A 22,950-nucleotide genomic window follows, 5' to 3' on the forward strand; every position below is an offset into this window, starting at 1 on the left:
CCCACCACTGGAATTCTTAGTTACAGAAGATGGCTGTTTCAGGTTTCATGTCCGCCAATATTAGGAGTCTTTGCCAGGGTCACCCTCGAGTCCATTAAGTTTCCACTGTACTAGTATTCTAGCTTACCCTAATGTCCCCTAATTCCAGTCATCTCTTGCAGTACTCTTTCCCTCCACCCCCCATCCTGATCCCTCCTGTTTCCATCCCCACCCACCCTAAATCCACCAATGAAATCTATTTTATTTCCCCTTCCTAGGGAGATCTGTGTATTCTCCCTTGGGCTCCCTTGGGTCTACGAACCATAGCATGATTATCCTTTATAGATAATATGCACTTGTGTGTACACACCATGTTTCTCTTTTTGGCCCTGGGTTACCTCACTTGAGATTTTCTTTTTCTAGTTCCATCCATTTGACAGCAAATTTCATGACATCATTTTTTCAGCAGCTGAGTAATAGTTATATATGTAAGTGGACCATATTTTCTTTATCTGTTCTTCAGTTGCAGGACATCTAGGTTATTTACAGTTTCTGGCTATGAGCAATTGTCCTTATGATAGAATGTGGTGTCCTTAGGGTATACACCCAGGAGTGGTATAGCTGTGTCTTACGGTAGATTGATTCCTAATTTTCTGAGAAGCCACCATACTGATTTCCATAGTGGCTGTACAGGTTTGAATTCCCACCAGCAATAAGGGTGTTCCCCTTGCTCCACATCCTCTTCAGCATGAGCTGTCACTTTGATCTTAGCCATCTTGGCAGGTGTAAGATGGAATCTCAAAATTGTTTTGATTTGCCCTTTCCCTGATGGCTAAGGATGTTGGACATTTCTTTAAGTGTTTTTAGGCTATTTGAGAATTCTCTGTTTATATCTTTACGCTTTTTACTTGAGTTATTTACTTTGTTTATGTCGAGTTTCTTGAGTTTTTTGTTTGTTTTAGATAGTAGCCCTCTGTCAGGTATGGAATTGGTGCAAATCTTTTTTCTGTTCTGTAGGTTGCTGTTTTGTCCTACTGGTGTTGTCCTTTGCCTTACAGAAGCTTTTCAGTTTCATGAGGTCCCATTTACTAATTGTTCCTGTGCTATTGATGTTTCTGTTCAGGAAATTTTGACCTGTACCAATATGTTCAAGGCTATCCCCGACTTTTTCTTCTATCGGGTATATGTATCTAATTTTATGTTAAGGTCTTTGGTGTTTCTTTTCTCCATTTTATATTTCTGGATTCTATATAAAAAACCAGGTGTGTGGTGTACATCTGGATCTTGTTTGAATTCTATTGATCAACCTCTGTTTTTATGACAATACTATAAGGTTTTTATTACTATAACTCTGTAATGAAGCTTGAAATCAGCTAAGGTGATACCTGTAGAAATTCTTTTATTGTACAGGATTGCTTCAGCTATCCTGTGTTACGAGTAAGGTTTTCCTGCCTGTCTGGTCCCACCGCCACGCCAGCCCCAATTAACACACAGAAACTCTGTATTTGATATTATGCTGTTGGCCAGTTACTAGTTTCTTATCAGCTAGCTTGGTCTTAATTATTAACCCATTTCTATTAATCTAAGTACTTCCACCTGGTCTTATCTTACCGGAGAGAGCGGCTGGTGTTCTTCTCTCTCCAGTCTCTCCATGTTGACTCCTCCCTACTACTTCCTCGAATCCTCCTTGTCTCTTAGTCCCGCCTATCTTGCTTTCCTATTGGCCAACAGTGCTTTATTCATTAACCAATATGACAAACATATTTACAGAATGACATCTCCCATCAATCCTGAGCTGTTTAATTTTTCCATATGAAGGTGAATATTGTCCTTTCAAGGTCTATAAAGAATTGTATTGAAATTTTGATGGGGATTGTGTTAAATCTATAGATTGCTCAATCCTTGAGCATGGGAGAGCTTTTCATTTTCTGATATCTTTTCCAATTTCTTTCTTCAAGAACTTGAAGTTATTGTTGTACAAGTCTTTCACTTGCTTCGTTGGAGTTACCCCCAAGATATTTTGTATTATTTGTGGCTATTGTGTAGGGTTTTGTTTCCGTAATTTTTTTCTCAGCTCATTTGTCATTTATGTATAGAGGGGCTACTGTTTTGTTTTTGTTTATTTTTTTTAACTTAATCTTCACCCAGCCACTTCTCTGAGGGTGTTTATCAACTGTAGGAGTTCCCTGGTAAAATCTTAGAGATCACTTATGTATACTCTCAGATCATCTGAAAATAGCCATACTTTGACTTTTTCCTTTCCCATTTGTATCCCCTTGATCTATTCTAGTTGTCTTATAGCTCTAGCTGGAACTTCAAGTACTACAATGAATAGATGAGGAGGGAGTCGATAGCCTTATTTTGTTCCTGATTTTAGTGGAATTGCTTTGAGTTTCTCACCACTTAATGTAATTTAGGCTGGTTGTAAATTGCCTTTATTATATATTATATCCCTTGTATCCATGATCTCCCTAAGACTTTATCATGAAGGGGTATTGGATTTTGTCAAAGGCTTTTCAGATGATCAAGGGTTTTTTGTTTGTTTCTTTCTTTCTTTCAGTTTGTTTTTATAGTGGATTAAGTTGACAGATGTTCATATATTGAACCATCCCTACATCTCTGAGATGTGGCCTACTTGATCATGGTGGATTATCTTTTTTATGTGTTCTTGAATTCACTTTGCCAGTACTTTATTATTATTGTATCAGTGTTCATGAAGGAAATTGGTATGTAATTCTTTCTTTGTTGAATCTTTGTGTGGTTTGGCTATCTGGGTGTCTGGCCTCATAAAATAAATTTGACAATGTTTGTTTTGTTTGTATTTTATGGAATAATTTGAGGAGTATTGGTATTAAATATTCTTTGAAAGTCTCATAGAATTCGACACTAAAACCATCTAGCCTTGGGTTTTTGTTTTGTATTGTTTGGGAGACTTAATGACTGGTTTCTATTTCCTTAAAGACTATAAGTTTATATAAATTGTTTTTCTGATCTTGCTTTAACTTTCATATGTAGTATCTATCAAGAACATTGTCAATTTCTTTTAGGTTTTCCAATTTTGTGAAATACAAATTTTAAAGTATGAGCTAATGATTTTTATCCATGTGACCAAAAACAATGTCATCCTTCCATCACAGTTGACAGTCACATCATATGAACCAGCTACTTCTACAATAGTGATAATACCCTTTGACTAAAGCAGCTGTCCATCACTCAGGAGCCAATGGCAAGTTACCATTTGAAAATGAGACTATGCTTTTACATTGGTCTTATGCTACTTCCCTCTTTTCTCACTGGACTAATCCACTTAACTTCACGGGCTCCGTTTTTGTATTGGTCACTCTCTCCCAGGAGGACTCACCCACTACTACATGTGCTGCTGTGTGCACACACCTGCTCCCATGAGACCTATATTTAGTAAGTGGCAACACTAGGGAAACACTTGAAATAGCCAGAATACAATATAAGAGGGCTGCAATTTACTCACACAAAAACCTTTATTGTCACTTTCTTCATTTCTACCTTATTTGTGAATGTAATGTATTCATTACCAGCCCAAAAGAGAAATAAAGATCACAGTTGTGTATCACTCACTTATGTTTGAAGGTGAGACTGGAAGGAAGTTGTTTAGAAATAACCAGCATTTTAGGTGAATATGAAATGTGTCTTTGTCTCTAAGAAAAGAAAGGCTCCTTCCCTTCTTCCAGCCCCCAAAAGATTCTCTCTTGCCTTAATAATTCTAGAGCTGTGAAATCCTCAAGCTTGATATTTCTGTAATTGTTCTTTACCAGGAAGCTGTCAGATAACTTTTAAATGATGATGAGCTGTAATTCATAAGCATTACAGCTGCCATTCCCACCACATCTGTCATTCAGAGTTTGGATATCCACCCACCCTGTTCCCATCAGATTAGCACATAAATACATATCACAGAATGTATCACTGTAACTATGAGTCTACTGATAATACATGTAAGCGTACACCACTCTCCTAAAGAAATACGCATTGAAAGATTCCCCTTATTTTGGATGTTGAGAGATGTATCTTGTTGAGAGATGTATAGATTGTTCTCTATATGCCCATAGTGGTTGGTCTGTACATTTCAAAGTAATTTTATATGGAAACCCTTTGAATTGCTTGATCAGGTTTTGTCTGTCTGTTTATACATTTTAGAGAAGAAAGGAAAAAAGGAGCCTGAAGAGAATAAGAGAAATCTTGAAGGATGTAGAAAGTAAATGACAGGACCGAAAGGAAAGGCTTGCAATATTTCCTATAATTTTGCGCAGAACCTATGCTTCTGTTCTAGTCCCAGTTTTACAGTTTACAACTAAGCAGATGAGCCAGGGGAAATTTTTGTTGTTGTTGTTCTCTTTCATGTAAAACCAAAGAGCAAACAAATCAATAAGCATACTGCTTGATAAATGAAAAGGTTGTTCCATGGCAGTAAGCTCAGTTAAAACCAAATCTGTAGAGGCAGCAGGGGGTGAGATAAAGCTAACCTTGCCTCCAGTGAAAGGCTTTTAATTTGCAGGAGAAGACCCTGGGAGCCCTCTGAACCATGGAATTCAGAAGGGAGTCAGTACCAGCAGCAAACCAAGAACCCTGTCCATGATCTCACAAAGGATAGCTAGGCAACCTGGTCGTGGTTTTTTGTTTGTTTACTTTGCTTTGTTTTTCCTATATCATAAGGATGCTAATGTGAAATGTAATATAAGGCTCTTGTCATGCATAGCACTCAAAGAGCCTAGCCAGAGGGTAGCATTATCACCATCAAACCTAGAGCCTCTTCCACAGAGTAGGGAAGAGATGTTTCAATGTGCATGTCTCCTGTTTGGGATTCCTTAGGAAAGAAAGGGAGGCTTGGGAATGAAGGGAGAGGCTAGAGTCTAGGAGGCTTTCTCAGTGCTGACTCGTGTCCCTCTTTCCCTGTTCCTAACTGTGAAGTTGTGGGCAAGTGACCGAGAGAAAGGTAAAATGGTGAGTTTGAGCCTTTTTTCTTTTCTTTTCTTTTTCTTTTTTTTTTTTTTTTTTTTTTTTTTTTTGTATAGAATGGGTAACAGATGAGGGAGAAGAGGAAGAGGAAGAGGACCTTGGTGAAACACAATTCTCAACCAGGTCTGGAGCTTAGTATCACTTGGGACATTGCAGCTAAATTCAGTTCACTATGTATTCTGTCAGTCCAGACCTGTTCATCCTGTATAAACTAGTTTAGATTTGGATACTCCGTACCTGCATTTTCTTTATCCATCTGTGTTTGAGTGAGGGATATGCTGGTTCATTAGTTCTCTTTAGATTCTTCTAATTAATCCTCATCATCTACTTTGCCCCTTCAGTCACCATTTACCTCTGCAGATGCCTCCGCAATGTGAATTTGCTTGTCAATTCCAACATACTCATAGTACTTAAACTTTTGGCTTTATTACTTAACAGACATGGATCCTGACTTTTGTCAAAAAGGAATAAAATAAATCACGTTTAATAGAGCATGTTTATAGCTAGAGGTTATAATTAGAGGCATAAAGCCACATGTAGTAGCTCACCTGAAATCCCAGTCCTCAGGAGGCCAGGCAGACAGGATCGTATGGAGCTTGAGGCAGGCTGGGTTACATAGAAAACTCCTATCTCAAAACAGAAACGGACATAATCAGCACTTACAACACTGTTCTATTCTAGCTGTTCGTCTGCTGTATGTGCAAGGTAAGCAAGTATCTCGGTAGATACTTGCTGGAGGCAAGGACCATGTCTGTTTGTTGTGCACTGTGCTCCTGACCCCAAGGTCAACTAGCTGGACAGGCACTGTATATTCTGATAAATGAGCAAAAGCATACTGTCCATAGTGTATTCTTAGCTATAACACAGAACCATGAAAACTTCTGTTTTTAATACCACAAGGAACAGAATGAACGCAGACGCTGAATCGCCTGTGTCCTTGTTACTGAACATGTAGCAAGCAGATCAAGACATAAACATGAGAGGGAAAAGCAGTGGCAGGTTAGTGGCAGGTGGCATTATGGCCATCAGGAGGGAATAGTGGTGTGACTTCAGAGACACTAAATGATCAGAAAGGCTGATTGGATAAACACAGATAAAATGATTTATGAAATTGCATCATCTTCTAAAAGGAGTTTCATCCAACACTGATTGCTGGTGAGAAAACACTAGGCTAAAGCTTTAGCATTTAAAACAAGGCAAGGCTTTTTGTGATTATCTCACTGAATTTGAAAAATTAGAAAGTGATTTTCAAACTCTGAACCTTCCGTTTGACACAAGTAGTACTTATTAAAATAAAAGGTTATGTGCAGTAATGTCACTGAGTATTCTCTTGTACACTGTCAAACCTGCACTGTGGGTTTGCTTCGTCTGTGAGTGTCTTAGCTCCACGGCAGCAGGTATAGATTGGAACAGACAGTACCCGACACAGTTCGAGCACAATCCCTGGAAATAAATCCTCCTGGTTGTCTCCCGCTAGAGAGCTCAATAGTTTTAAAGTATTTGTCACAAAGGGTGTAGGTAAAGACCAACAGTCTCCCAGTTCCCTCTTGGTTCCTCACACTAATACACAGGGAGGCTACATGTCTCTCCTTCTGCATTTACTGTCATACATGTTCTTTAAGCAGTAGCACTATGGTTTGCAGCCAGGTACCCAGTCTTCCTGATGCCTGGGTAAGTTTCTACCCAATTTAAAATCTCCTTCCCCAAACGTTATTCAGCCAAATAGGGAATCCAAATATGGCACATGTACATGTGTACCCACCTGGCATTGAATGTGTACTTGAGTTGCCCAATGTCATTTTTATTGCCAGCCTTTTTAAAACAGCCTAAAATAAGGGGAAATGCTTATAGCTGTTTTATTGGAAAGACATTGAAAAAGTGAATATCATTGTGTTAGAACTCTAGTTTGTTAAATCTGAACTCTCTCTGTGTATTCTGTTGTAGTTCATAATTGTGTCATTAATATACCTGGCGAATCATGTAGTAAAATCTCGCTAGACAGATGAGTGACTTCACCCATTGTAATTAATCATTAATATATAGGTATGTAAATGCATAAGCTTGGTCTGTACTTAGAAGAAATGCTCAAGAAGTTCAAGAGTGAAATGACTGGGGAGTTCACTAAGGTTCCACCACCAAATGGACTTGGTAAAACTGCACAGATTTCTTCTATGCTCAGCTCTTACATTATGAGACCCCCATTAATTGCAAAGACCCACTCATCACCGTGTTTGTTTTTTGTTTTTTCCTCTTCCAGATAAAATGAAAGCCAATATGTGAAATCAGTACCATGCAAAAAAGATCTCTAGAAACAAAATAATCAGCAAATGTGATGGTTGTAAAGGGGTGGTTTTTAAAATCACAGAAAGTTACTCAGTATCCGATAATGACCACTGAAAGCCATTAGTGACAGGTGTAACTGGCTGACCTCTAGTGGCTGAAACTGTAGATACATCTTAGTTTACTGGATGTTTTGAAGAGAAAGAATAGGGAAGGAAATGTGAACTCTTGAAGTAAGAGTTCTACAAGTTAAGATTAGCTTCCCTGAAGCTACACTAGTCTAATGTTAGAGGGCAGTTTTCAAAGAATGGACTCAGGGCCAACTTTGTTCCACTGTGAAGGCAGGTACCGGAAATGGAGCAGCCATAACCAAGCAGTCTCCACCCATCCCCAGGAGACCTCATCCTCATAGTCAGCTTCCAGTAACAGTGCCAGGCAGGGTTGCATAGACTTGCATTGAATGTTTTGAAAGTATTTAGGGTGTACCTATTAGGTGTCAATGTGAATGTCTTTCATGATGTATACATGTGGGGACTTCTTAAATATTTTCAAGTTGGTTTCATTAATACTCATATATATTGACATGTTCTTTTAACTTTATATATTTTTTTTAATTTTTTACAGGTATTCCTTTATTAACCAATGAGAGTAATATATATCCATAATGTACCAAGGGTTATTCCACAGCATTCAACATCCATTTTTTTTTTTTTTTTTTGGTTCCTTACATATTTTGGATATTTGATCTCTATTGGATGTGGAATTGTTAAAAAAAAAGATACTCCACCATTCCTTAAGCTGCCTGTTTGCTTGATTGACAGTGTCCTTTGCCTCCCAGAAGCTTTTCAGTTTCATGAGGTTCCATTTATTGGTTGTTGATGTTCGTGCATACACTCTTGGTGTTATGTTCAGGAAGTTGTCTCCTGTGCCAGTGCAGTCAAGGCTTTCTCCACTTTGTCTTGTATCAGTTTTGTTGTGTCTGGTTTCATGCTTTGTCTACCCTGGTTTTCTTTGATTGTTGTTGTTGTTCATATGAAGTTGCAAGTTGTATTTTCGAGGTCTTTAAACAATTGTGTTGGAATGTTGATGAGAAATGTGATGAATCCTTAGAATACCGTTGGTAGAATGGCATTTTTACTCTTATTAATCTTACTGATCCATGAACATGGGGGATCATTACATCTCTATATCTTTTTCAATTTATTTCTTCAAATGCTTGAAGTTTTAATCACACAAATATTTCTGAGACAAACTTTAAAAATGCTGTCTATATCCAGGGAACAGGTTGAAATTGACCAATAATTTAGAGATCTGAACCTTCTAGTTATTCAAAACCGCATTTATTACAGTATCTTACTCCAAAAGACTAAAAGATATTTAACTGCAGCAAACAATTAAAAAGAAAGCATTTTGCTGTGCAAAGTTCATTTTATGCATTATCTTTAAAGTACATCATACTGCAAAATTTTTTGTATTTTTCTTCTTTGTATTACTGTCTCCCTGACCCCTTAACAGGACCTTGCATGATGCCTTAAGCAAAACCATTAACAGGTATGAAATAAGGAGTAATATAGCAGAAAATACAATCACTAAATCCAGAGGAATGTTCAGTGGCTTTAATTAATCTGATAAAGATGGAGGAACATAGCTGAGCGTAAATCTAAACTCATTTGTAGAACTGTTGTACATAGATTAGTGACTCTTAGTGTTCCCTGCAATGTATTTGAAAGCATTTAGAATGTATTTATTAGATGTCAATGTGAATGTCTTTCATAGCATGTAAATGTGGGGGCTTATTTGACAGAGAACTTATTTCTGTCAGTAGTTAAATGAACTGTGAATTCCTGGGAATGTGTGACTATTGTGGCTCGCCAGTACATTCTTCTTAATTTCAAATACCATGTGGATTATACAGTTCCATAGACTCCAAGGTGTCTCCTGTGCTGGCCTGTGTAGCTCTTCTGAGAGACTGCCTGATGAGTAGGACAAGGGACAATTACCCATCCTTCCTCCTTTTCTGTCTGCCTGCTGTCGGCGCCTTCTTCAATGTTACCAAGAATACTGTACTCTGATTTTTTTCCTTCCCACTGTATGGTACATTTCTAGTGCTTTGTGTTTTGTGTTACCATAGAGACAGGAGGTGTTCCAAAGCCCCAGGAAGAGAGTGGAAGCAAGTCTTTGAGTTAACAGTCCCTGCTGGCAAGAAAAGCCTGAGGCAGGAATCTATAGCAGTAAACGGAAAGAGGGAATTGTGTGGTCCGATCTGTTTGTGTGTCCACGGAGTCTTAGAAAGCTCAGATGTAGCCAAGGAAGCATTAAAAATGAGCTCTTTACAGAAAGCAATTTTTCAGAGGTCCCAGTGCAGTCTGGGGTTTCATAGAAAGCAAACCAGCCATTTTATTTGCAAGAAAATAACTGAAGTGACGCTGACCAATTCCTTTCGCTGTTGTCCTCATTAAGAAGGAGCAGCTTTGAAGAAAGGGTCCTTTTTGCTGATCAAAAATCTCATCTTTAAAATGAAGGTCAGTGTTTTTTAGCTGAGCCAAAACAATCCAAGTTCAGATTGTAGTTTAAATACCAGGTACACTGCAGCCAGCACCCAGAGCCATGGATCTGTATGCTCTAGAAACGAGCATACATTTACCATCAGTTATGCTCTCCATCTGTATTTGTGGTGACATACAGCTGTTGGCCATTTCTATGATTTTGAGATTATACTTTCCACTATATTACCTTGTAGTTCATACCAGTTAATGCAGTTAATGTTTTTTTTTGTTGTTGTTGTTGTTGTTGGTTTTTTTTTTTTTTTTTTTTTTTTTTTTTTTTTTTGCTTAAAGGTGTCAAACAAAGCCCTGTTACAGGATGCAGACCTTAATGTCAAAAAAAAAAAAAAAAACACAAAGTGAGATATTTAGAACAACAGCTATCGCCCAAATTACTTTTAAAATCAGCCTCTTTGGAGTAGAATATAATGGGTGCTCAAGGTGTTTGCTAGATTTGTTTTCCTTTTTTGGTCACAGATAGGGCAGTCTGTGTGGGTTATGCGCTCAGAGAAATTCAGAATGTATCATCACTTTTGCTTAGGGTCACCTTACAAAATTGCCCTTCAGGGAGAAGGGTGTAACCGTGGTGATTGAGGAAGGTTGTCAAGGGACTTACTGTTTTCATCCTGGGACTAGGAGATGGGGGTGGTCTAACCTGAGCTGTTCCCTTGCAGGTGGTATCTACAAGTCAAGTCAAATCTGTATCCCCTCTCCATCCCTTTTGTTGAAGTATATGTATGTGTCTGAAGTCTCAGAAACTGTTCCAGACTTGGTACCGGGGAAAGTTAACACCACTAAGCCATGAAAGGGACAATCAAAACAGGCCAGGCTATCTATCAGCTTTTACCAAGGGCAGCTAACCATTACCCTGACATATCTCCTGCTCTAACAAATAGAATGTCAAGCAAGAAAAAACCAACTTCATTTGCAAAGGAAGAGAATCATGTTCAGTTAATTAGGTACTTCTGGCTTCCATGCTATGCAAAAGTATGTAGTAACACAAAAATCCCTAAATGGCAACCAGGTCTCCTTGTGCTTAGGAGGCTGGGTAAAAATGGACTGTGGCAACAGAAGATATGTCAGTATTAGAATTCAAATTCTATGAGTATGATTTTACTTTCTGTCTATTTTCCCATTCACAAAATCCAAGCTTCTTAGACTGTCTAACTGTTCATCTGTACACAAGACAAGATTAGAGTGAAGCACTATACACTGGATCATTGCTGTCTTTCACCCTGTTACTTTTCCTTTTGTAATGTGAGTTATGTCAAGCGCTATCGCCTTGCCTGCAAGAACGACGCTCAACAACAGGATTCTTCTGCAGCTATGTTTATTGCGCGGCTCATTACAGCAAGTTGAGGGAAGACCCCGAGGAGGAAAAAGGGCTCTGCTTATATAGAGGAGCTGTGTCCGTTACTGACAGTTGCAGCCCGCAACGCTCGTAACGGTCACCCCATGACGTGGATCGCACATCCGCGCCTTGCTGGCTTATGGACAGGAAACCAGTGCCATCTTCGGGAATGGCACCGGTGGCTCTCTACAGAGTTATAGATAATAACATATTGAAAATAATTTCAGAGACTTCGGAATGGACTGGTGTCACATTAAGGAATGAAAGCAAGGCATTTCGTCTTGGATTAATTTGGCCAAGAGCAAACCCACATTTTAATTTGAATAATCCACTTCTCTCACTGGGTCTCTCATAAGCCTGTAGTTAGAGGGTACTGGCCTATCTGTGACCTGTCTGTTGTATGTGTCTGTCTGTTGTTTGACTGTCTGTCCCTATATGAAGGGCTTTGCTCTTGGTTTATTGAACAATACCGAAAGCATTATGTGGGAATGGAATGAAAGAGACATCACAGACATTTATAGCAGAGGTTTTTCAAAGAAAGAAGTTATTTTCCTGATCCCAACTGACCCAGGATAGTGAACAAAACCTGCAGACACCATCATCTTATATCCACATGTTTTTTGCAACATTTGTGGTGGATGGTTATTATATAAGATTTTTCTTCAACCTGTTGGATATCTACAACAAGTGATTACCACAGCACACTTACATTACTCCCAGTTAGTGGCATGAAAGAGTATAATTTAAGGTTAAAGCTGTGCTGTACCTTAGGTTGTTAAATTTAAAAAAAAAAAAAAAAAAAAAAAAACCGACCTCCTGGAAAATCCAAAGCATAGGAAATTAAGGCTGGTTGTTACACTGTTCTCTATAGGCAGGTTCAACTTTAAAAGATTGAGTATGCAGTAGGATTGCAGCTAAGTCTTAAGTGATCTCAAGGTGTATTATTAACTTGGCTGTGTGGTCTAGCAAAAGTTCAGTCTCTTTGAATGCAAGGTATTTTCATAGAATTGCATCCTACAGCAATACCTGACTCCATCAGTAGTTTTGCTTTATTGATGACTCCATATTAGGGAAGGCTTTCCTCTCAATATTAAAAATATATTGGTATCTGCAATTTTTTTCTATATGGAGTTTGAATAACACATTTCTGTTTGATAAGGTACTATGACCAGTATAAAATCTGTGAACATATAACAAAGCTGCGTTTATTAGTCCATGCAGAAGCGAGCTAAAAATCTTGGTTTGGGTGACTTTTTCTTTAACCACAACGCTGGTTCTCAACCTATGGGTTGCTACCCCTTGGGGGTTGAATAACCCTTCCACAGGGGTCACCTAAGACCAGTAGGAAACACAGAGATTTACACTACAATTCATCACATAGCAAAATTACAGTTATGATGTAGCAATGAAAGTAAGTTTATGGTTGGGGCTCACCACAACATGAGGAAGTGTATTAAAGGCTCGTAGCTTTAGGAAAGTTGGGAACCACTGCTGTGGACAATAATTGGCTTTCTTGCAGTCAAAATACACCTTGAGACAAGGTTACTCCTCAGATATTTTCTGTCAAGATCTCCAACCACCAGAACATTGCAAGTTGATCAACACTGTTAGAAGTTCTGCATCTATGTGTGTACCAGGGCAGCTGCCAACTGCAGTTAGCTCTTGTGCTCCTGAAATAAGACTAGTGGAAACAAGGTATGCTACAATTATAAAATAATATTTTATTTGTAACCAATGAAAACCAAAAAAGCTGTGTTAAAAATTTGGGGAAGTCACTGTTCTTCTCTTCAAGTTGGAAATAATATTATTCATTAATTAAAATTATTTTACCTTTTTTTCAGTAAGTAGTATGGCTTCAGTAAATTGTTATATTTCGCATATAGCCCAATTGTGATTTTTACTGTCCCTCTATTGATAGTGTCGTCCTGGAGTCAATGCTGGGTCTTCAAGGAGCCAGAAAACAAGAAATAGATACATTAAATCAAAATGTTATGTCATAGGTCAGTCTTTATGCAGCTATTATTTTTCCAAAGTATTTTCTCTGGAGTAGATTATTATCAACTGTTAAGTGAGGGGAGGTAATAAAGCTGTGCCCTGATAATTTCAGTAACTCCGTAAATAATGATTAAAGCACCTGTGCTGAGACGGGCTAAGGGGGTGGGTATGGAAGCAGTCAAGTGGACAAAACACACACCCACCTTTGTGGAGTCCATTTTCAGACAAATTGTCTCACAATGACATATGAGGTAGTTTTCTTACTACCTGAACATATTGCTATGTTAGGGTATAGCTAATATACTATGTATAGTGATCGCCTGAAAAGAAAAGGTGGCTTGTTCATGTATAGTCATCAAATATTATTTTTATATGAACACAAATGTATGGTGAGATACAATTCTCAATTACAATCAGATTTTTCTAAGCATGTCCCCCTTTGTTGAGTATATGGTGACAGTGAACAGTTACTGAGCCTACAGGTTGTAATCAGGCTTCTGTGCACATTATTGTTTTATAGTATAGAACCTCCTTGTTGATGTTTCTTTCAGAATTTTGAACTGTTAAGTAGATGCAATTCTGTGTGCTCCTAGCAGAAATTGCAGTGTAGTAAATATATCAAAGAATTAGCAACTAGCATGGAATGCTGAACATTTATTGAGTTAGTCAGTGAATTCTCTTATTCGGAATTTCACCTCTGATCACTACAAATTAAGAAACTATACTGTTTAGCTTAAAGAAGCAGTAATTGTTTGGGGAGTTGTTTTGTTTTTGTTTTTGGTTGTTTGCTTGGCTGATTTGTTTTCAAATACTTGGCAGACTGGTATACAGAAAAGGAATTTCCTTTATTTAATAGAGCCCTAAAATTTTTCACGGTAGGAAATCAGTAGAGTCAGTGACAAAAATTTCATGGGAACCAATACTGATAAATAAATATGTGTTCTTTGTAGAACTGCCCAAAGGGGAATATATTGCCTTATGGTTATGAGATTTTCAGGATCTGACTGAAGGTCTTCAATCTTAAGCAAACCATTTTCAAGCTGAACAAATGGAATTTAAGCATTGGATAGATGGTTCTGCCAAGTAACTACGGTCTTTCCAATGCACAGAATACACCACTCTATATTACATGATTCTATAAATCAAAATGAAATGGAATAGAAATACCCAAGTTACCCATTCAGAATAAACATCTGTGCATTTGAAATATCTGATGTGGAATTAGAAAGTATATAAAATATAAACAAAGGGAGCTATGTAAAAGTACATTCTCAGATGCTATTTATAAATGGGTTCAGAGAAATAACTATTAAACTGGTCATTTTCCATTGTACCTAAGTGATTCCCACAGAGACTCAACTCCCCTAACACCCTTCAGTTTAGTAAGTGTTCTTTCCACTTCTAAGTATGTGTTTGTTGTGGCCTCCGAAAACATGGCGTCCTAAGATTTGGATGGAATTCTCCAAAAACAAATGGCAAAAACAGTATGGGCTTGGCAGCACATGGACTTCTCTAAGCCTTCTTTTTCAATAACATTGAGATGTCAATGCTTATTGTTTAGAACTAAACACACACACACACACACACAAATACAAATCTAAAGTATTTTTCAAGTGATATTTTTTTTGTTAGTAATTATACTGTCTAACCTCATCCTGCTGTTTCTCAGAACTTTCCCTCATAAAACACAAGGGTAACTGATCAAATTGTTACCGTCTGCTACCTGACAGGCAGTTTTAGTAATGCATAGTGCTTACCTACCAAGCCACACGTCAGTGATCACAAACATGGTGGTCCCAGGTAGCTGTAAGCACTAGGACTAGTAAACAGAGATGATGGTTGGACTCGCTGAGCTAGAAGGAACAGGATAGTGCTTTGCACATGGGAGCTTGGTTTGAGTGTGTGTACCTTGAAATTGTGCTAGAGTGCTTGTGTTGAAATGAGTAGCGGTCCCATACTGAACACCATTGAAGCTCTGTTGTCAGGGATGCAAATCAAAACCCATAGGATTGCTAAAACTTGAGCAACAGGAACCCAACCCATGATCTATCAGCAAGATGAAGTCTTTCCAATGTCATTGTTTTTAAGTGAAAGGGGTTGGGCTTCCTGTTCTGAACCTGGGCCCTTAGAAGACTCCTTCCAGTCATAAACTCAGTTCTGACCTACCCATCACTGAGCCTGGCAAGGCAGCTGTGCTGATTTTGGTGAGATGGTGAGATGAAAAAGTCTACTGTGTATATGAACTTTTACAAAAACCATACTAGCTTAGGAGTTACCTTCTCAATCCAGAGATTTCTCTATTGTTTGAATGGGGAGTGCATTCGGCTGTATGCTTTTACACAGTTGGTTTCTGGTGACTGACTTGGTACTTCTACAGATTTTAGCCATATAAAATGACCTTTTACACTTCTATCATTGTGGGTGTGTGTTTTCTATGTATATTCTGCATGCACGTGTGTGTGTGTGTGTGTGTGTGTGTGTGTGTGTGTGTGTGTGTGTAAGTCAAAGAGCAAAAAGAATCCATGGGGAGACAACTACTCATAATAACAGTAAATCAACAGTAAGGAAACCTCAGAGTTATGGACTACTGACAGCCAGCACTAACTTTAGTTATCGCATAGATTAAAAACATATATTTGTCATATACTTTACTATTGTGCATACCCAGTGGTGCCTTAAAAAAGACATTTATGTGTTATTCACTCCTTGTCCCCTAATAAAGCTGCTGTTGAGGTGAAACAACACAGCTATTTAGTAGATCAAAGTAATAGTTAAGAGCAAAGGTAAGGAATTGTGAAAAGACACCAAGTTTCCAGAACAAAAGTCACTGAGGTCACACTGGGATTCCAGCGTTCTACATTCCTCCTCCAGTCAAAATTGTCCCAGGCTTGCCACTGGCAGCAAAAGGCAGAAGCTCAATTTCACTTCTCTTCATAGAGTTGGCACTCCTAAGAAGCCAGTGCCCATTAGAACCACAGTGTGATGGAGGATGGATACTGATTTAAAGGGAGGAGACTTTCTGAACCATAACTGGTATTCACTGCAATGGGGATGATTTCCCTAAGGGTCATGTGCTGGGGTGTTGGCTAAAATACTTCATTTAGGTGCCAAATTTTGTGTGTGTGTGTGTGTGTGTGTGTGTGTGTGTGTGTGTGTGTGTGTGTGTGAGTGTGTGTGTGTTGCCAGCATCTTTCCTACATTCTCATGTCTTTGTGTTTTGGGGGAAGCAAAAGGAATGTTAGTGCAGGGTGTTGAAGGTTTTTTAATGTTGTTATCATTTAAATCTATATTCTGCCAAACACCATATGGAACCCAACACGGGGTATTGCTTACAGCCTTCATTCTTATGTTTATGTCCAGTGGGCTTTCTGCATTTAAGATCAATTCAGCTTTCCATCAGTCCAACTTTTAATTCACAGAGCGGAGTAAAGGTATGGTGGGCTCCCTGATTCACTCACAGGAAAACGCATATGGGGAGTTAAAATGAAATTAGTGAGTCTTCCTATTTTAAAGCAAAATATTATGAATTCTTACACTGCTTATTTCCAAATACATAATCTGTGGATCCCTTATGAGTTTAATACTAAGAATAGTAACTGGCTCTTTGCCTATCTGTGCTGCCATTACCAGTGGCCCAGAGTATTGGCAGGGGTCCTAGACAGTCATACACAGACATCAATTGTAGTATCTTAAAAGGGAAAAAAAAGGAAAGCCCAGGATTTGATTCATAAAATTACAACAGTACTCCCTTTAGAAAATTAAGCAGTAATCTTATTTTGCCTTAGTATATTGTTTCCAGTATAAAATGTGTGCTGGCAAAGATTTCTATGGAGAATAAATAGAATGTGTGTCTTTTTATTGTAACACCAGCCTCACCTTTCATTGAGTCCGCATGTCCAAGTGTGTCATATTGTATTTATAACCATCTAACTGCACCTGTCAAGGATGGAAGCCTCCCACATCAAATTATATTTTACTTACGCTTCTTCTAACCTATGCATTCAGACTTACAGAATTGCCACCCCACTGTGTTGCTTGAAAGTCAACTATGTAAAAATGTAATGCAAACTGAAAGTAAGAGCCAGGATGGGGGGCTGTCAGGGTGCAGAGAGGGGAACACGGCTATCCCAGAACTGCTAACAGGGCCGCAAGCTCTTCCCTTTAAGGGGCTTTGCCCACTTTGTATTTCTTGTGGTCCCTTGGCTGGCTTCTGCCTTTTTCATAACATCTTACCTGTTGGTTCCCATGAAAGTGTTTGTTTCTGAAACCTCACAGTGTCAAATGCCATGCTATTCTCTTATCTCATCCCAATGGCAAACCCCCAGCCATTTTGAGTTTCTGAAAAGGATCTAAATGTTTTGGTTTGCCTTGGCCCACTTGTTATTGACCTAAGCCTCCAGAGATGTTCAAACACCGAAGCACAAAAAGACACACCTGGGGCTATACTGGGCACTGAGGATGCTGTTGGTAGGCAGAGATTCCCAAGTAGCTGTTGTCCTCCTTTTCCTCAACACACAGACCACTCTTTGCAAAGAGCAAAATGGCAAACGCGTGAGTGTGGGCTCAAGAGGAAAGTGATGGGAAGAACAGAGACAAGAACTTGGTTCCTTGAAAGGATTTTTTCTTTTAAAGGAACCAAGCACTGGGGCAGAAGGGAAAACAAATAGAAAGTTCTTTCTCGACTTTGGAGTTATCGTAACAGACTTGTATGCTGAGGGGTGTTGTCTTAGTTAGTGTTGCTATTGCTGTGCTGAAACACTCTGACCAACTAAGTTGGGAGGAAAGGGTGTATTTGGCTTACACTTCCACACTGTAGTCCATCACTGAATGAAGCCAAGATAGGAACTCAAACTGGGGAGAAAAAACTGGAGGCAGAGGCTATGGAGGGGTGCTGCTTACTGGCTTGCTCCTCATGGCTTGCTCTGTCTATTCTCTTATAGAACCCGGGATCACCAGCCCAGGGGTGGCACCACACACCATAGGTTAGGCCCTTCCACTTGCATCATCAATTTAAAAAATGGGGCCTTGGTGGTGCACTTGGGAGGCAGAGGCAGGTGGATCTCTGTGAGTTAGAGGCCAGCCTGGTCTACAAAGCGAGTTCCAGGATTGGCTCCAAAACAATAGAGAGAAACCCTGTCTGGGGGGTTGGGGGCGAATGCCCTACAGCTGGATCTCATGGAAGCATTTTCTCAATTGAGGATCTCTCCTTTCAAATGACTCTTGCTTCACACTGACATAGAACTAGGCAGAACAGGAATGATCACGGGGAGTGCTAAACCTTGACAATTCAGTAGGGAGTACAACTGCCATGGGCGTGGCTGTCAACACCATAGCAGGAGTGAGACCTTCAAGGCTGTTCTCAGGATGGCAGAACGTAGATCCATCCTAACAGGAAGGAAGACATTAAGGAGAGCTTCCGGTGGAAGTTTCCTTATGCTTTGTTTGTATGAACAGGCCCAATGAGAGTGGACAGACATGCTGTTGGTTTGAGCAGAAAGGGTATGAAATGGCTGTCTAGGAAAATGGTAGGATGAATGGGTCAGATATTGCAGTACAAGGAGGGTCATCTTTAGAAATCACAGTCACCAACTTCATTGAAACCAGGACAGAAAGGGATGATGTTGTGTCATTGAACACACTCTGATAAGGTAGTTTCTGTCTGTATCTCTCTGCTTTACAAACTTACTGTGCGGATTCCGGATACTATCCTTAATGACTGACTCTGCTTTGAATTACTTGGCACTCTCCTGTGACTAAAAGGTGTTCAGCTTTGCCTAAGACAGCTCCAGTGTCTCTTGAGACAGGGTCTGGCTTCTGCCACTGACTTACTCAATAACTAATCTAAGGGCATGACCAAACCCTTTTGCTTTCATTACTCAGTCTGTAACACAGTGGTGATATTTATGGTTCAACAAATAAACAAGGTGCTGCTTAATAAATACAGGAGGTTCATAAGATAGCAAGCATTTCAGCTGTCTCTGCTAAGCACTGGAAAGTCAAGTCAGAGCCTTCAAGTAAACCCTAAATCCTAGTGACAGATGAGTGGCTACTGTAGGTTTTGAGAAGAGGAGGAAGGCTAAGTGTGTTGGCTAGTTTTATGTCAACTTGACACAGGCTAGAGTCATCTGAAAAGAGAGAACCTCAATTGAGAAAATGCCTCCCAGAGATCCACCTGTAGGGCATTTTCTTGATTAGTGATGGCTAGGAAAGGGCTCAGCCCATGGTGGGTGGTGCTATCCCTGTGTTGGTGGTCCTGGGTTCTATAAGAACGTAGGCTGAGCAAGCCATGAGGAGCAGGCCAGTGCAGCGCCACCCCATAGTCTCTGCGCCAGTTCCTGCCTCCAGGTTCCTGCCCAGTTTGACTTCCTGTCCTGACTTCCTTCAGCGATGAACAGAGATGTGGAAGTGTCAGCCAAATAAACCCTTTCCTCCCCGAGTTGCTTTGGCCATGGTGTTTCATCACAGCAGCAGTTACCCTTACTAGGACAGTAAGGATTGCCATATAGGAGCCGCCCACCGCCACTTTTTGAGATTTATTTTTAGAATCTGAGACTCACTGGGATTGGATTATCCATCTAAGATCAGATTTCACACCTAAAATACCATGTTATTTTTTATTCTTACTTTTCCACATACAGAATTGGCCTTGATCGTGTTTAGCTATAGACATCGTGAAACTTTATGATTTTCTTGTGTATCAGATCCATATTCTTGCCAGTATAATCTCAGTAATCCAGGATTTTAACTAGGTTTTGCCAGTAGCAAAACAACCTTGTTTGTTAGAAGTGTCATGATGGAGTAGCATACAAATGACCAGGGCTGATACGAAGATTTGGGAATGGGCAGTACACTGACAGAAAACCAGCACTTAGCTACAAATGCACTTTCTACACACCTTTTGGGGGAAGATGGTGGATACAAGATAAAATTAATTTATGTGTCCATGGGAGCTGCGGAACCTCCATGCCCGTGTGTCCTTTGCTGCAGGCACAGAGTGTGTGCTATGAGCTGCAGCACATAAACCCCTCAAAGAAAAAAATCACTGCTCTGCTAGATTTTGATTTTTGAGTAACAATTGCCCACCTGATAGAGAACGTGATAAGAAAAGTGTATTTATTTTCTTCCAACAGCTAAAAGCTGATCATACTTCTAAAATTTGTAGAGATTGTCCAGGAAACTGTGTAAAATACTCATCCATCACTGGAAGCCCCTGGTCAGGAAATGACAGTGCAGTAAATATCTTCAGCAGCCACCTTTTAATGTACAAGCTGTTTTCGGTTGGAATTTTCAGTGCTCACATAAAACACACTGTCATGAGTGACTGCTTGTGCTCCAAAGTCATTACTATTGGGATAATGGAACATCTCTCAGTGAATAACCAAAAAAACTTTAAATGTCATGTCAAGTTTGTTGGAGCCGTTTTCAAACCCTATTCAAGGTTACATGAATATTGAAGCTATGTGCTTTTTAAAAGTTGGAGGTCTATGAGAGAGTCATTCATAATGTTGTACAATGGGGAAGGGTCAGTTAATTAGAAAAACTTTCTGGTCTCTCCAAGAAAACTAATCAGCCAGCACTACTGAAGCACTGCCTATTACCGAGTCAAGATTGCAGCTACTTGCCAGTATGGATGTGTGTATGTGTGAATGGATATATAAGTGGACATGGATATGCTACTCAATTTCATTTTGACAAAATTATATAATTTTGGCTTGCTAAGAAATAGAGTTTGCCTGACAACTTCGTTATTTCTTTTAAGGATTTTTTTTTTTTTTTTTAACTTTTCAACTTAGGAGATTCTTTCGTCCATAAAGAAAATCTTCATCCAATTCTTCTGTTGGGTCAAATCTATGCAGACTATGTAGTTACCCAGTGTGTTTACTGAACACTTAGTTTGCCCAGAGCTATTGTAGATGCTGAAACTACAGTATTTAAACTAGCATTCCTATTCTGTAGAGCATGCCTTCCAGTGAAAAGACACCCAGTGGACAAGTAAGCAGACAAATGGCACGCGTGATTGCCATGATGCTGTTCAGGAAAAGATAAGGGGATGGAACCGGGTGATCATGATCAGGCCCCTCTGAAATGGTTACGGAAGGCCTCTCCATTTCACTCGTGTTTGACCTAAATCCTGAATGAAACATAGGACAAAACTCTGACAATGTCCTTCCTGGTCACAGGTATTTCAGCATAAAAGAAGAAAATAAGCAGTTTCTTTCTAGAATTTAATTGATTCTTAACCTCCACATGTGTATTTTGCATCTGTCTTTTACTGGCTATTTTTAGTCTCTCCAAGAGGATTTATTTACGGAGAATAATTAAACCCATGTTTTATAACATACCTGGACCTTGGCTTTCACACTGACAAGTTTCATGTTTCTTTTCTCCTTACTGTAGAAAACCAGCAAGCGCAGTTGACAGAAGGGTCACGTCCACACCACAGTATCAATGGCAACTCCACCAGGACTCCAGTCGCCAAGGAGCTTAATTATAATCTAGATACTCATAAGTCTACAGGGAGGATCAAGGCAGTCGAGAAGGAGGCCTGTAATGCAGAAAGCAACAGAAAAAAGGAAATGGAACTTCTTGGCTCTGTTTCTAAAAGCGAATCAGTTCCTGAAGTTGAAACCCTGCTGGCAAGATTACGAGCATTATAAATTAAACTGGTTAAAAAAAAAAAATGATTAAGCCCAACACAAAGCCATGCTTTCAGCTGTAACACTTGAAAAGTTGCTTTTATGTAAGTGACTTTATATAGTTTTAAATTATGATATATATTAGAAAAATAAAGCTAAATACATGATTACAATGCTTTTCCTATGTACTTGAAGTTTTGACTTATTCGAGATTGTAATAGGCTTTAATGCTTTTTTTGTCTCCTGGTATTCATCTATTCTGTATTTGTGGTTAAATTATACATGTTGCCTTGGAGAACAAGGAGGCTGCTATGTGTTCAACCGTGTGTCTTTAAGACAATGACATCCTTCTGAGTGTAATATTTACCACTTCAACATTAATGAAATATCAATAAGGTGAAGACATGGTATTTGTCTGTATGTATTCCATATTTGTTCTCTGTATAGGCCCAAATGTTTTCAGTATAGCATCAAAAACATATAACTGTGGGTCAGACCTGTAATGACCAGTACACTCATTATCATCAGTGTTGATTCATGTTAACTTGACACTGAAAGGCACATTTCCAAAAAGGATACAGTAGAAATGTATGCACTTTCTTTGCAACATTTTACAAAGTTGGATTGTACACAGTATCACAGTATTGGCCCACATTCTTGGTCTTAGCTAAGAGAATACTTTTACCTTCAGTAATTATGGCTCTGGAAGAAAATTAACATGCTGAATTTCCCAAAAAATAATTTTTTATTTTTTAAAAATTTCAATTTAAGTTGACAATCAATAATTGTAGGAACCATCTGAGTGTTTCAAGGAAAGTTTCCATATGCAACTGTTTCGATTGCACATCACTTGGTATCATTCCTTTCTTAATTCCTTATCAAAGAAAATAAACTTGCTGCTTGCACTAAAATATGTCTTTCTTCTCTTGCACATCTTCTGTGGATGCAGGGGAGGCAGACTCTGGTCTAAACTCTCTTGTGCTTTATTATTTGTAATGAGTAAATGCTCTTTAAGTTTCAGGTGAAAGGCAGCTATCTGGAATTAATCTGGTGTGGTCTACTGCATTTGATGTCCTTATTTAAGTTGCCACCTCCTTTCAGCTCCAAGTTAATACAATTAATTAGTAATATGAGCCCAGCTCTGTTCATAAATATCAAAGAAGCCTTATCCATA

At 39.0% G+C, this 22,950-nt stretch overlaps 1 protein-coding gene across 1 annotated transcript in view; it reads left to right on the top strand.

Annotated features, from left to right (window-relative positions):
* Diaph3 (diaphanous related formin 3) overlaps positions 1-22,486 on the top strand; it is a 435,882-nt gene extending 413,396 nt beyond the window's left edge. The window contains exon 28 of the mRNA XM_051195312.1: positions 21,538-22,486. Within this exon, the coding sequence (XP_051051269.1) occupies positions 21,538-21,797 (260 nt within the window). The 3' untranslated portion in view covers positions 21,798-22,486. The remainder of the gene's footprint in view (positions 1-21,537) is intronic.
* Positions 22,487-22,950: the final 464 nt, after the last annotated feature.

This window comes from Phodopus roborovskii, unplaced genomic scaffold, assembly GCF_943737965.1.
Source record: "Phodopus roborovskii unplaced genomic scaffold, PHOROB, whole genome shotgun sequence".
In the NCBI taxonomy this organism is placed as follows: domain Eukaryota; kingdom Metazoa; phylum Chordata; class Mammalia; order Rodentia; family Cricetidae; genus Phodopus; species Phodopus roborovskii.